The sequence below is a fragment of the Heteronotia binoei genome, chromosome 8 (genome assembly GCF_032191835.1).
Source record: "Heteronotia binoei isolate CCM8104 ecotype False Entrance Well chromosome 8, APGP_CSIRO_Hbin_v1, whole genome shotgun sequence".
Taxonomy (NCBI): domain Eukaryota; kingdom Metazoa; phylum Chordata; class Lepidosauria; order Squamata; family Gekkonidae; genus Heteronotia; species Heteronotia binoei.
Window position 1 is genome coordinate 4,287,211 of NC_083230.1, and position 12,802 is coordinate 4,300,012.

Below are 12,802 nucleotides of genomic sequence, written 5' to 3' on the forward strand. Positions count from 1 at the left end.
AATCCAATCTCTTCAACAAAAATCAGGGTTTGTGTATGAGAAAATAATCTATATTTAGGTGTACTCATTTCAAACAAATGTAGTAGTTTAAAAATGGACAAATGATAAACTACTCAAAGAAATTAAAAAAGATTTGCAAAAATGGCATGATTTGAACTATCCTTAATGGGAAGAATAGTCTCAATAAAGATGAATATTCTACCAAGACTGTTATTTTTATTCCAAACTATCCCAGTACTCCTAAATAGTGGGTTTTTTCAAGAATTGAATAAGATGGTTTCTAAATATATTTGGCAAGGCGAAAAACTGATAATCAAACTAAAGATACTGCAAGTTTCTAAATTGAGAGCAAGCATGGGCCTTCTAGACTGGCAATTGTATTATAAAGCTTCTGTGCTCCTGTGGGTAAGAAACTGGATACTATTGAATGACAAGAGACTTGCTCCTAGAGGGACATGACCTTTTGGGCTGGCATGCGTATTTATGGTATCAAAGACTTGAAGGACATTCTTATTTTAAGAATCATTGGTTCCGGAAATCTTTGTACCACACATGGTCATTCCAGGATGCGTATCCCCGGTGGAAGCATTCACTCCTCCAAATCTTTTAAAACCTAATCAGAGTTACAGATATGATGACCTGCTGGAAAAAGATAATCAACTGAAAACCAGAGAAGAGCTAGAAAGCATGGATATTAAAATGAGTTGGTGGTTGAAAATGGAAGTTGAATCTAGGTATGCCAAAGACAAGATGGTAGGCTTTAACACAGAGCAATATCCATTTGATAAAATTTTTCTAGGTCCTCAAGAAAAGCTAATCTCTAAACTATATGCATACCTACTACAGATGAAGATGTAAGATGAGGTAGTAAACGATTGCATGGTCCAATGGGCGAAAAACTTGGGTCATAATATCATGTTAGAAGAATGGGAGAGGTTGTGGAAATTCAACATTAAATTAAAGAAAATTTGTATAAGATGTTTTATGGATGGTACATGACTCCACAGAAATTGTGTAAGATGTATACTAATATGTCTAACAAATATTGGAAATGTACTAAACAGGTGGATTCTTTTTATCATATGTGGTGGATATGTGAGATGGTGAAGGACTATTAGAACATGGTTCATGAACTATCACAGAAGATTATGAAGACACAGATTCAATTCAAACCAGAACTATTTTTATTGAATATATTTCCTGAGGACTACTCCAAAGAGATGAGACATTTGTTGGCACATATTAGCACAGCAGCCAGGATTCTTCTGGCACAGAGATGGAAGCTTTAGGAGACTCCCACGAGAATGGACTTGGTGGGAAAAATTCTGGAAATAGCGGAGCTGGACTACTTATCCCAGCTGCTGGCTGGGAAATCTAAGGAAGAAAATACTGGTTGAAATTCTATACTTGGCTAGATACTCAAGACTCTTAAGATGTTTTTGGTGTGAACTTATATCTCCTTTCTCCTGTATTTTGTATTATAAGATTGCCTTTGTTGGAAATGCCAATTTGAATAGGTATTTTAACAAGAAGACTTACAATATAAAAATATCAAAATGTTGATGATGTAAAGTTAAGAGATAATAATATGTGACAATTTATGTATTTAAAGAAAGTATATTAGATGCAGACTTGTATTTTATGAAAGTATACTATATGCAGACTAAGATTGATTTGTAACTATAATTTCTTACCCCTTCTTACCCTTTACCCTTAACTTCTAGAAAACTAATAAAAACTTTTAAACTAAAACTAGAAAAAAAAGTTCAGGCATTCTGTTAGGGCATATAAACAAAAGGAAGTAAATTTTCTACCTAAGTCTTTTTTTTACCTTCATAATAATTATAAGCGTTTAATTAGGAGAAAAAAATTAACTTCAGTAAGTGAATCTTGGCAGGAATTTGCCTTGACCTTAAATCAGAGGGTTATGTCAAAGTTCTGGAGAAGTCTTGCAGTCTTGGAAGGGAGGGTTCAGTTTGAATCAGATTCTTATATTTCCAAACAACAATGGGAAGAACACTTTTTAAAGTTATTCAATGATCAACCCCATGACAACATTGCAATTAATTATCCACCCACTTCCTTATTGACCAGTTTTCCTGAGTGGCGTCCTGTAACTGTGAGTGAAATAAAATCCCTCGTTTCCTCAATGAGGAGTAATAAAGCCCCAGGTGAAAATTTTATACCACCAGATATGCTTAAGACTTTTCAAGATTGGTGCCCACTCTCTTCACTAACATTGACAGGACTGGCAGATTTCCTAAAGAATGGACCTCCTCTATTGTGGTCCCAATTTATAAGAAAGATGATCGTACCAACTCTGCAAACTATAGGCCAATAAGCTTGTTAGATGTAGTCTTTTAACTAAATTGGAAATATGTGTATCTGAGAATAATTTGATAGTACCACATCAAATAGGATTCAGACAGGATCACTCCACTCTTGACCACTGACTATTACTGCAGCATCTTATTAGTAAATATACAACTCGACCTTTCAAAAAATGATACGTTGCATTTGTGGATCTTAAAGCCGCATTTGATTTGATTTCAAGAAACCACCTATAGACAAAACTGAGTAATATGAATATTGACCATAGGTTGCTTGAACGTGTAAAAGGTCTTTATTCCGATACAAGTATGAAGATTCGACTTGGCCTCATGGTCAGTTGTCCAACCCAGTTAAAACAACAAAAGGAGTCTGACAATGGTGCATTTTGGTCCCACTTCTTTTTAATTTATACCTTAATTATATAGTAGACTATCTAGCAGGTTCCCAGTTTTTTCCCAATTAAAGTAGGAGATAAATTTATTTCTACCCTACTTTATGCAGACGACACCTTGTTAATTTCTTTGCAAGAAGACCCCATTATTATAAGTGGAAAATGGATGAGAAACCACTAGAACAGGTTCCCTTTTTCAAATATTTAGGTGTGCTGTTCCATCAATCAGGCTCTTGGGCCTCCCATATTGACTACGCTAAGAGTAATCTCGAAAAAGCTGCTGTGGGGCTATTATGATTTTATAGAAGAGGTGGATGCTCGATACGTTCAGCTGTAGAAATCTACAAAATGTAGTTATTACCCCAGTTTCTCTATGGAGTGCCAGTATGAGCTTCTGGAAATCTTCATACTTTCGAAATTTCCCAAAATAAATTTACACACAGGCTTCTTGCTGTCCCGCCTTCAACACCTTCTGTAATGACTAGAATAGAATTAGCTTTATCTCTGATAACAACCTTAGTTCATAAAATAACTATCAATTTTGGGTTGATTATTTTTCGTATGGCTTCCGAATTACTTACTTTGGCATATGAAGAAATGAAGGATAGGTCTTGGTGCAGTTTTGTTTTGAGAATAGTGGCCAAGCTTGGTTTCTCTATTGATTATCTGAGATCCTTTGGTTTTTACAATGACAAATCTCTTGTCAAGCAAAGATTGTTGGATCAGTGTATTCAAGCTGACCTGGGACTATTAGGCGAATTGAGAATTTCTGTGATTTATAAACAGTTATCTCCCTCACCTCTGGTATCTTCTCCATATTTTGTTAATCTAATCAATTTCAAGTATCAAAAAGCTTTTACTAGGGCCCATTTTGATATTTTGCCATTACTGACCAATGAAGGTCATTTTAAGCAGATATCTTATGAGAAAGAGTTTGCTCCTGTGACCAAATGGCTATTGAAGACCTATCTCATGTCATATTTTATTGTGTAAAACATGAGGCAGAACGAAATAGGTTTTTGTGTACCATTTTATCTCACCTTCTTGGAAGTTCAGACCAAGAGAAATAAGTATTCCTATTGTCAGATAAATATATTAGCTTCCAAGCGGCAAAGTTTGTGGCTGCCATTATAGATTTTAAAAAATGAGTAATGAAATATATTAACTACTCTCCTTTTAACTACTCTGGGTTGTTTTCTTAGGATGTCATTGGATAAATTTTATTGTTAATTCAGCCTAAATTTTATCATGATTAATATAACTCTATTGTTGTATTGAATGTTTTTTTTATTGTTGTGTCTGGTTGTCGGTTGCTGTGACATTTTGTTGCTAATGCAATAAAGACTGATTGATTGATACTGAATGGATGATGGGTGAGATATTTGTATGACTGAGCATTATCAGGGGTCATTTTGTAGAAAAATAGGTGGTGTAGCTCATTCAGGGATTGTTAGGCAGCTGCACATACTATTCAATAGACAAGGAGGTGGAACTCTCAGAAGGAGGAGGTGGAACTCTCAGAAAGGTTCAGGAGCGACGCTGCTATGAGCTCCCACTGAATCCAAGGCCTGAGCATTATTAAGATAGACTTGAAACATGTTCTTACTACACGGTGATTTCTATTACAATTGGATTCTTCTTCCTCCATGGTTCCAGTTTTCTTTTTACACATACATGGAAAACATAAAACTTTGAGGTCCTGCAATAGTTCTGGTGTATAATAAGAGTGGCAATGGAAAATACTAAAGTATAAAATAGATTTGCTTATTGATGATTCATTTATTTACTTCATTTATAGCCCTCCTTTCTTCCCAATATGGACCCAACATGGCTTACATCATTCTCTTCTCCTGCATTTTATTTTGTCAACAATCCTGTGATGTAGAGGAGGCTGAGAGTGACTGTCTGTGTGTCTGTCTGTGTGTTTCCACCCCCCCCCCTTTTTTCTTTTCTTCATTTTTGGGAGAGGGGTGTGCTTTTATATGTATCTTTTTTAAAAAATCTCCTTTAAAAGTAATAAAATTTAATTTACAAACAAAGAGAATGACTGGCTCAAGGTCACCAAGCAAGCCTCTATGGCAGAGTGGGGGTCTGAAACTTGGTCTCCCAGATCCTAGTCTCTCTCTTTAACTATTAACCATGTTAATATTTATTATTCACCCCTAGTAAAAAACATGATACAGATCCTGCCTAATGTGTCTTTGTTTATATTTTATTTATTGTAGATGATGGAACGATGGGAGAGTCAAGGGAGTCCTCAGACAAGTTTATCTGCTCCAGCTATACCACAGAATATCCCCTTCCCACCCACCTTGCACAGGAGTTCTTTTCCTGATTCCACAGAGGCCTTTGATCCAAGAAAACCTGACCCATATGAGCTGTATGAGAAGTCACGCGCTATTTATGAAAGTAGGCGTAAGTGAAAACAATAGTCCCTTTGCCCGAGCACTTGGCACTTTGGACATCCCAATAAACAGTGCCGTTTCAAATGGAATTATATCCTCTTAAACATAGTTCTCTCTAAACTGCACTAGGGGGCACTGGCACACTTTTTTAAAAAAACTGCTTACATTGGAAACAATGGAGGATGGGGACACCTCCTTCTGGAGCCCATAGAATTGAACTGCCTGGCCCAATATTTTTGAAGCATGAGGAGGTTTTTGAGGAGAGGCACCAGCAGCTGTTCTGCAAGTTCAGTGCCTCTACTTAAAAAAAAAACAACCTCCCCAAACCCCTAGATACACCCAGATTGATTCTCCATTATAACCTGTGGGGCCGATTGACTATAATGGAGCTGGGAAAAACAGGGGAAGGTTTTGCACACCCCTATTGTGCTTTTCAGTATGATTTGTAAGCTACCTTGAGTCATAGGGGAAAGTGGGATATAAGTATTTGAATAAACAAGTCGTTTGGGCTGGTCGATAACATTTAAGCAAATTCCTGTTTTTTAGGCTAGGCAGGATTCTGACAGTGATTGTTTCTCTGTAATGTTGGTTGTCATATTTCACTTTTTAAAAAGTAGACTGCAGGAGTTTTTCCCCCCTCCTAAGTACTGGCATGTTCTCCAGAAACCAGGTCTATCAGTATAGCGGAAAGGGGTGTGTAGACCTGTTCTCCAGAGGACAGGTCCGCCAATATAGTGAAAGGAGTGGGTAGACTTGTTCATTCATTCATTCATCTTTCATCATTTTATTTATATCCCGCCCTCCCTGCCGAAGCAGGCTCAGGGCGGCTAACAACATGAATCAATACATTAAGTTATACAGTGATATTTAAAACAAAAGTATTTAACAATTGATTAAAATTCTAAAATTCAAACATTAATAAATTAATAAAATTAGTATGCTGGTGCTATCACAATGGATGGTAAATTTATTTAGCAGTTTCTCTGTTTAGTCGGTGAAGGCCATCCGAAAGAGGGTGGTCTTGCAGGCCCTGCAGAACTGTTCAAAATCCCGCAGGGCCCGCATATCTTCTGGAAGCTGGTTCCATAGCTGTGGAGCCGCAACAGAGAAGGCCCGAGTACGGGTACTCTGTAGTTTTACCTCTTTCGGCCCGGGGATAGTCAGTAGGTTCTTCCCTGCTGACCTCAGTGCTCTCTGGGGTTCATATGGGGAGAGACGGTCCCTAAGGTGGGCAGGTCCTCGGCCATATAGGGCTTTAAAGGTAATAACCAGCACTTTGTAACGAATCCGGTATATAACTGGCAGCCAGTGCAGTTCACGCAGCCCCGGCTGTATGTGCTCCCCCTTTGGGAGCCCCAGCAACAGTCTAGCAGCCGCGTTCTGCACCAGCTGCAGCTTCCGGGTTCGGCACAAAGGCAGCCCCATGTAGAGGGCATTACAGTAATCTAGTCTCGAGGTGACCGTTGCATGAATCTTGAGACCAGGTCTACCAATATAGTGGAAAGGGATGGGTAGACTTGTTCAATATAGTGGAAAGGGGTGGATGAGACTTGACTTGATTCTTTTTCTCTTATAATGTTTAAATTATTCTTAAAATATAATTTAAATGAATTTATTCTGAGATTTTTACAAGGTTATAGAAGTAATCTTCCCAAAACTAATTTATGTGATAGTCAAATATAGACTCACTCACAACTTTAATACTGCTAGCTTTTTTTGTTCATGTAGTAGAATTTCTGCTCACGACACTATGGAACTTTGAGAGAACATTGTTCTTAAGCCCATTGAAATCAATTGATTTAGCAGGGTGTAGCTCTGTTTAGGATTGCACCATAGATCTGGAATGATTGTAACTAGAGATGGGCATGAACCAAACCTCAAACCACAATTCAGGCACGAATCAGGCTGAGTTGTGATGTGTTCCAAACTGGTCTGGACTTTAGAGCTTTGTTTGGTTCATTTTTGTGGTTCATTTTTCCAGACAGCCTGGCACTGGTGCAATCAATTCCTAGGCAACTTTGAGGGTGGACTTATGGGAGCTCTAGAAACATTCATAGCGGTTCTCCATAGCTCAAATGGCTTCTAGCCTGGAGGCTGGCTTGCTAGGAATGAAGCTATTGGTTACAGTCATGAGAGCTGAAGCTGAACTTTCCTGTGGGCACCTGCTTTGGGGAGCTATAACTCAGACATTCCAAATCTAATCTTCACCAAACTTGGAGGGCAGGTGGAGAAGAGTCTGCTGAAGATTCCCAGTGAGTTTTACACTTCCCAAACAAACCAACAAAACATGAGCTAGGTCAGAAATCAAACAAATCACAACATGAAATGAACCACAATTTCCCCTGGTTCATGCCTATCCTTAATTATAACTGTAGAGAACAATGAATGCAGTTACTGTGGATAACAGGAAAAAACACAACTTGAAACAAACCTTAGTGCATTTTCATCTTAAATGCTCTTGCATTGTAGAATACAATCTATCAAATGTTTCAACCAATTAAATTCAGCAGACAACTAATTTCAAGAGACATGGAAGAAAGTCCCCCAAGCTGAATCGCGTGCCTCCTTTAATTGTTTGCTTGGATGTATAAGCAGTTTGTTTAGGATTGTTCTAAATCCCAGTCACACAGTACAGAACGAGGAATGTCTAGTTAATGTTACAGGACAACTAGCAATGTGATTTTTGTATAGTATATTTCACAAAGCTGAGTTAAAAATCAAACCAATTGTTTTATGTGTATAATAACTATCTTTTGGCTGATTTCATAACAGTGTCATGCTTCCAACTTCAGGTTGCTGGGAATCTTTCTTTAAAAGTTAGAGAATGCAAAGCCTGAGATCTATAAAAGGTAAAGCATCAGTCATTTTTGACTCTGGGGTGACGTTGCTTTCATAACGTTTTCACGGCAGACTTTTTAAGGGGAGGTTTGCCATTGCCTTCCCCAGTCATCTACACTTCCCCCCCAGCAAGCTGGGTATTCATTTTACTGACCTTGGAAGGATGGAAGGCTGAGTCAACCTCAAGCCAGCTACCTGAACCAGCTTCCGCTGGGATCGAACTCAGTTCATATGTTCTCATATGCATAAATGGGCTTGGATACACCAGAGCACTTTTGCAAATGTTAGAGTTTCTGTCCGTGGTTCATTACTTTCTTACATCCCTCCTCTCCCTGCCTCTGAAAATGCCTCTTCTGGGAATCTGGGAACTCTGAGAACTTGGATGCATTTGAAACTGCAGCAGAAGGGGAAGGCAAGAAGTGGCCTGAAATCCTTCCATCTGCAGAAGTGCTCTGGTGGATCCAATCCACACATGGATTCCCCGCTTAGGGACTCTCTTTGGAAAGAGTATGTTGGCCTGCTTATCCCTTGAAGTAAATAGGGAAACCTTCATGCATGGTCGTGTGCTATGGATGCATTATTGTCATATGCCATGGTGTCACTGAGAGGAACAGATTTTTACATTCTTTGAATCCACATCTTGCACTTTATCATGTAGTTTTCATTAAAACTAGCTGAGAATTCAACATTGAGGTCCAATAGCAAACTTTCCCATTGCTTTTTATGGATCAAAATGTTACTTTAAAAGCTAGGTGTTTTCAATCAAAATTTAAATTTTGATTGAAATTCAATCAAAATTTAAATTTTGATTGAAATTCAAAAATTATTTAGTTTGCCTTTAAAAAGTCCCGGAGCAAAAGATTATAATCAGTACCTCTCCACTGATATCCAGCTTAGCTTTGGTCTCTTCAAATATCAGATGTTCATGAGTCCCAAAAGAGCTTAGGATCTTGTCAAGCTTATGCCAATTGAATGGCTCTATAAGCCTCTGTAGATGATGAAAAACGCCACTCTTCTCCGGCGGTCCCTCAAAGCCTCTAAAGAGCCCCCAACGGAGCTCCTATCAGCCAAGGTTAACCTCCTCTGAGTTTCTGTGCATATCCTGGACAAATCTCTAACTGAGAAATGTAGGCAGAAGGCCAAAAAAAGCCTTTTCCTACCCTGAACAGAGGGTTAAGTCTGTCCCCGTTCAGAGGACAGGTCAGCTCAGCATGATTCCCAAACCGAAAGAGAGAGAGACTTTTAAAAGGAACTATTTTTCTAAGCATTCTATCCCACCCAGCCTTCTATGTTCATGTTCTTCATCATTCTACTTACATGCATTGCTGCTTATTCTATTAATACAGATCAGATTGTCATAGCTGATATATAGGTAGTGATAGAAAATATCAGAATGAAATATCAGAATGTGCTGGATCTGTGTTTCATTTTCAAGATCAAACACATCCACAAAAAACATTGTTTCATCAACGGTTCCTATGACTTGAGTAAGCCTTAACACTGCACTGCCATGTGATCTTCTTCATGTAGTACCATCTTCTGGAGAAGGTGATCTGGTGATATAGTCTTTAGACTTGCTCAGCCATAGGAACTCTTACATTTGCCTGCTTAAAGGTGAGTAAGACAACCTAGAACAGGTGTGTACGTGTGAACTTGCATGTGAAAGTAGTGCTCTTGGTGACTGGGCCGAATGGTCCAGGCAGGACCCTGGAGTGTGTGTGGGACAGGCATTGTGATGGTCCCTTCTTGTTTTTGGCTTTCTGCCTTTGGCTTCATTTTCTCTTTATGCTTCCTTTCCTTTAAAACAATAAAGTGAGCTGTCAAGTTACAAATGACTCATGGCAACCTCATATGGTTTTCAAGGCAAGAGACCAACTGACTTTCTTTCAACTACTATACTGTGTCCTATGGAACTCTGATCCAGAGGTGTAGATGGAATGTTTTAGGTCAGAGGGCTTTTTTTTAAAAAAAGCACCCTCCACCTAAAAAAATCCCAGCTATGCCCCCACCCAACATTTCCTCCCCACCACCCTGCCCCCACCATGGCTCGAGGGCCACCCTTGCCCTCCCTTCAAATTGTGTGGGAGGGGCAGCAGAAGCAAGCACCAGCCTCCCCATGCCATTTAAAGAGCCCACCAACCAGCTGGTCTGCAGGTCTTTAAATCCCACGTGGAGGCCAGGGACTGCTCCTGCCACCCCTCCCACACAATTTGAATTATGGGAGGTGGGAATGACCCTCAAGCTGCAGCAGAGGTGGGGAGGGGAGGCCTCAAGCCGCCCCCCCCCCTCAATTCAAATTGTGTGGGAGGGGTGGCAGGAGCAGCCCTGGCCTCCATGTGCGATTTAAAGGCCCTGCTGACCAGCTGATCACCGGGCCTTTCAAATAGTGTGGGAAGACTGACGGCTGCTTCTGCCACCCCTCCAGCATGATTTGAATCACAGGGAAGGGAAGAGGCCATGGCAGAGGCCCCAGGAGCTGTTTGGGGGTTCTGAGTTGGGAGCCCCACCCAGAAGTTGGAATGGAGACCCACAGGCCCCCTCCGTAGCTTGCTCTGATCTGATTGGCGCATGCAGATAAAAGTAAATTATGAGTGTCACTTCATTAGAGATGCCTGTTACTATGAACAAGTTTGGAAAGAACTGAACCAGTCTACAGCCACTGGAAACAGTCTTGAATTTCATTATTTTCCCAGTATGGAAAGCGGCAGTAAACTTTTCCATCCTATAAATGATGTACTCATGCATTTTAATGCATACTTCACACTTTATACTCTCATCTGCAGAAGTGTACGTAGTAATTTGTTGATTCTCCAAGTAATATGCAATCAAGCAAATTGGTTGAAGAACATAGCTCTGAAGTATGTGTCACATGCCACTGTAGTAGAGAGTTCAACTGCCTTTATCCTAACTGATGGCATCAGGGGTAGAATTCTAGCAGGAGCTGCTTTGAATATTAGGCCACACACCCCTGATGTAGCCAATCCTCCAAGAGCTTACAAGCCTCTTTTTTGTAAGCTCTTGGATAATTGGCTACATCAGGGGTGTGTGACCTAATAAGCAAAGGAGCTTCTGCTAGAATTCCACCCCTGGATGGCATGAATACAATGCAGGTTCCAGTTAGTACTCCCAGGTCATAGTCATCCCAGCATGATGCTGACATAACTTGCTGATATAGATGGTTGTTTGAAAATCAATTGATTCTCAGTGTAATAGACATCAGCTAGAGTAGGAGTTTAAGTATATTTGGGATGCAGGATTATGATATGCAACAAAAGATCTATGCTTTGTTCATTGCCTTCCCAAGAAGTTTGGGAAGATTGCCCAGTACCCGATCACAGAACACTGAAAGCCCTGAATAAAAACAGAGTAGGGATATTTCTTTGGTTTGACACTGGAATCTATGTCTTCTTCACCTATGAAGGAAAAATGTGATACATGTTCCCAGTGAACTGGCAATTTCATCTGTTAGTGAAACATAATACAGTTTTCAACAGGGCCGAACCTACATATTTTTTCAGGGGGAGCAAAAGTAAAAAATGGTGCCCCCTTATATATTTTTCTTTATATATATGTATGATCAATGTTTTAATGTAGATATATAATAACAGAGGAAGGCAATGAAGATGGTGAGGGGTCTTGAGACCAAGTCCTATGAGGAAAGGCTGAAGGAGCTGGATATGTTTATTCTGAAGAAGAGGTGGCTGAGATGTGATATGATCACCATCTTCAAGTATTTGAAGGGCTGTCATATAGAGGATGGTGCAGAATTGTTTTCTGTTGCCCCAGAAGGTAGGGCCAGAACCAGTGGGTTGAAATTAAATCAGAAGAGCTTCCGGCTCAACATTAGGAAGAACTTCCTGACGTTAGAGCAGTTCCTCAGTGGAACAGGCTTCCTCATGAGGTGGTGGACTCTCCTTCCTTGGAGGTTTTTAAACTGAAGCTAGGTGGCCATCTGACAGCAATGCTGGTCCTGTGAATTTAGGAGGAAGTACTTGTGAAGTTTCTGCATTGTGAAGGGGGTTGGACTCGATGACCCTGGGGGGTGCCTTCCAGCTCTGTGATTCTATGATCCGCTTAACAACTTTCCCTCATCTACTAGGAGTACTGATACAGCAGAATGTAGAGTGTGCGGAAAGAAGGGCAACCTACTGTGCATTCTATGTGGATATTTGCAGTTCAGCCTCTGGAAATCCACAATAAAGCCATGAATACTAGCAAAATCTACACAGATGATAGTAATTCATTGCTAAGAACATTCTGAGTTAAAAACAACAAACTGATGTTTTTCCACCATGAATTAGAGCTAACCTGTGCAGGCAATTTCTTTGTTCCTTCTAGACCTCCTCCACTGCTTTCTTACCCTCCCTTGGCAGGACTAATCTGATTGCTACAGAGAAACTACGATGGCTGGACAGAGGGCTGTGTGTGTTTGTGAGAGAGAAAGAAAGAAAGAAAGAAAGAAAGAAAGAAAGAAAGAAAGAAAGAAAGAAAGAAAGAAAGAAAGAAAGAAAGAAAGAAAGAAAGAAAGAAAGAAAGAAAGACTACTTGAAGGGCGTTCTGCAGTCTCTCAGGCGCAGAAGAAGACGACCGCAGATTTATACCCCGCCCTTCTCTCTGAATCAGAGATTCAGAGCGGCTTACAATCTCCTATATCTTCTCCCCCCAGAACAGACACCCTGAGAGGTGGGTGGGGCTGAGAGGGCTCTCACAGCAGCTGCCCTTTCAAGGACAACCTCTGCCAGAGCTATGGCTGACCCAAGGCCATTCCAGCAGGTGCAAATAGAGGAGTGGAGAATCAAACCCGGTTCTCCCAGATAAGAGTCTGCACACTTAACCA

General features: G+C 40.1%; 1 protein-coding gene across 15 annotated transcripts in view; it reads left to right on the forward strand.

The window, feature by feature from the left end:
• The window catches only part of MAGI2 (membrane associated guanylate kinase, WW and PDZ domain containing 2), a 972,748-nt gene that overhangs the window by 739,208 nt on the left and 220,738 nt on the right, over window positions 1-12,802 (forward strand). For 14 of the 15 annotated variants that reach the window (XM_060244677.1, XM_060244666.1, XM_060244681.1 and 11 more), the window contains one exon: window positions 4,948-5,137. In XM_060244677.1, the coding sequence (XP_060100660.1) occupies window positions 4,948-5,137 (190 nt within the window). The remainder of the gene's footprint in view (window positions 1-4,947; window positions 5,138-12,802) is intronic. The other variant, XM_060244669.1, reaches the window with a different exon arrangement.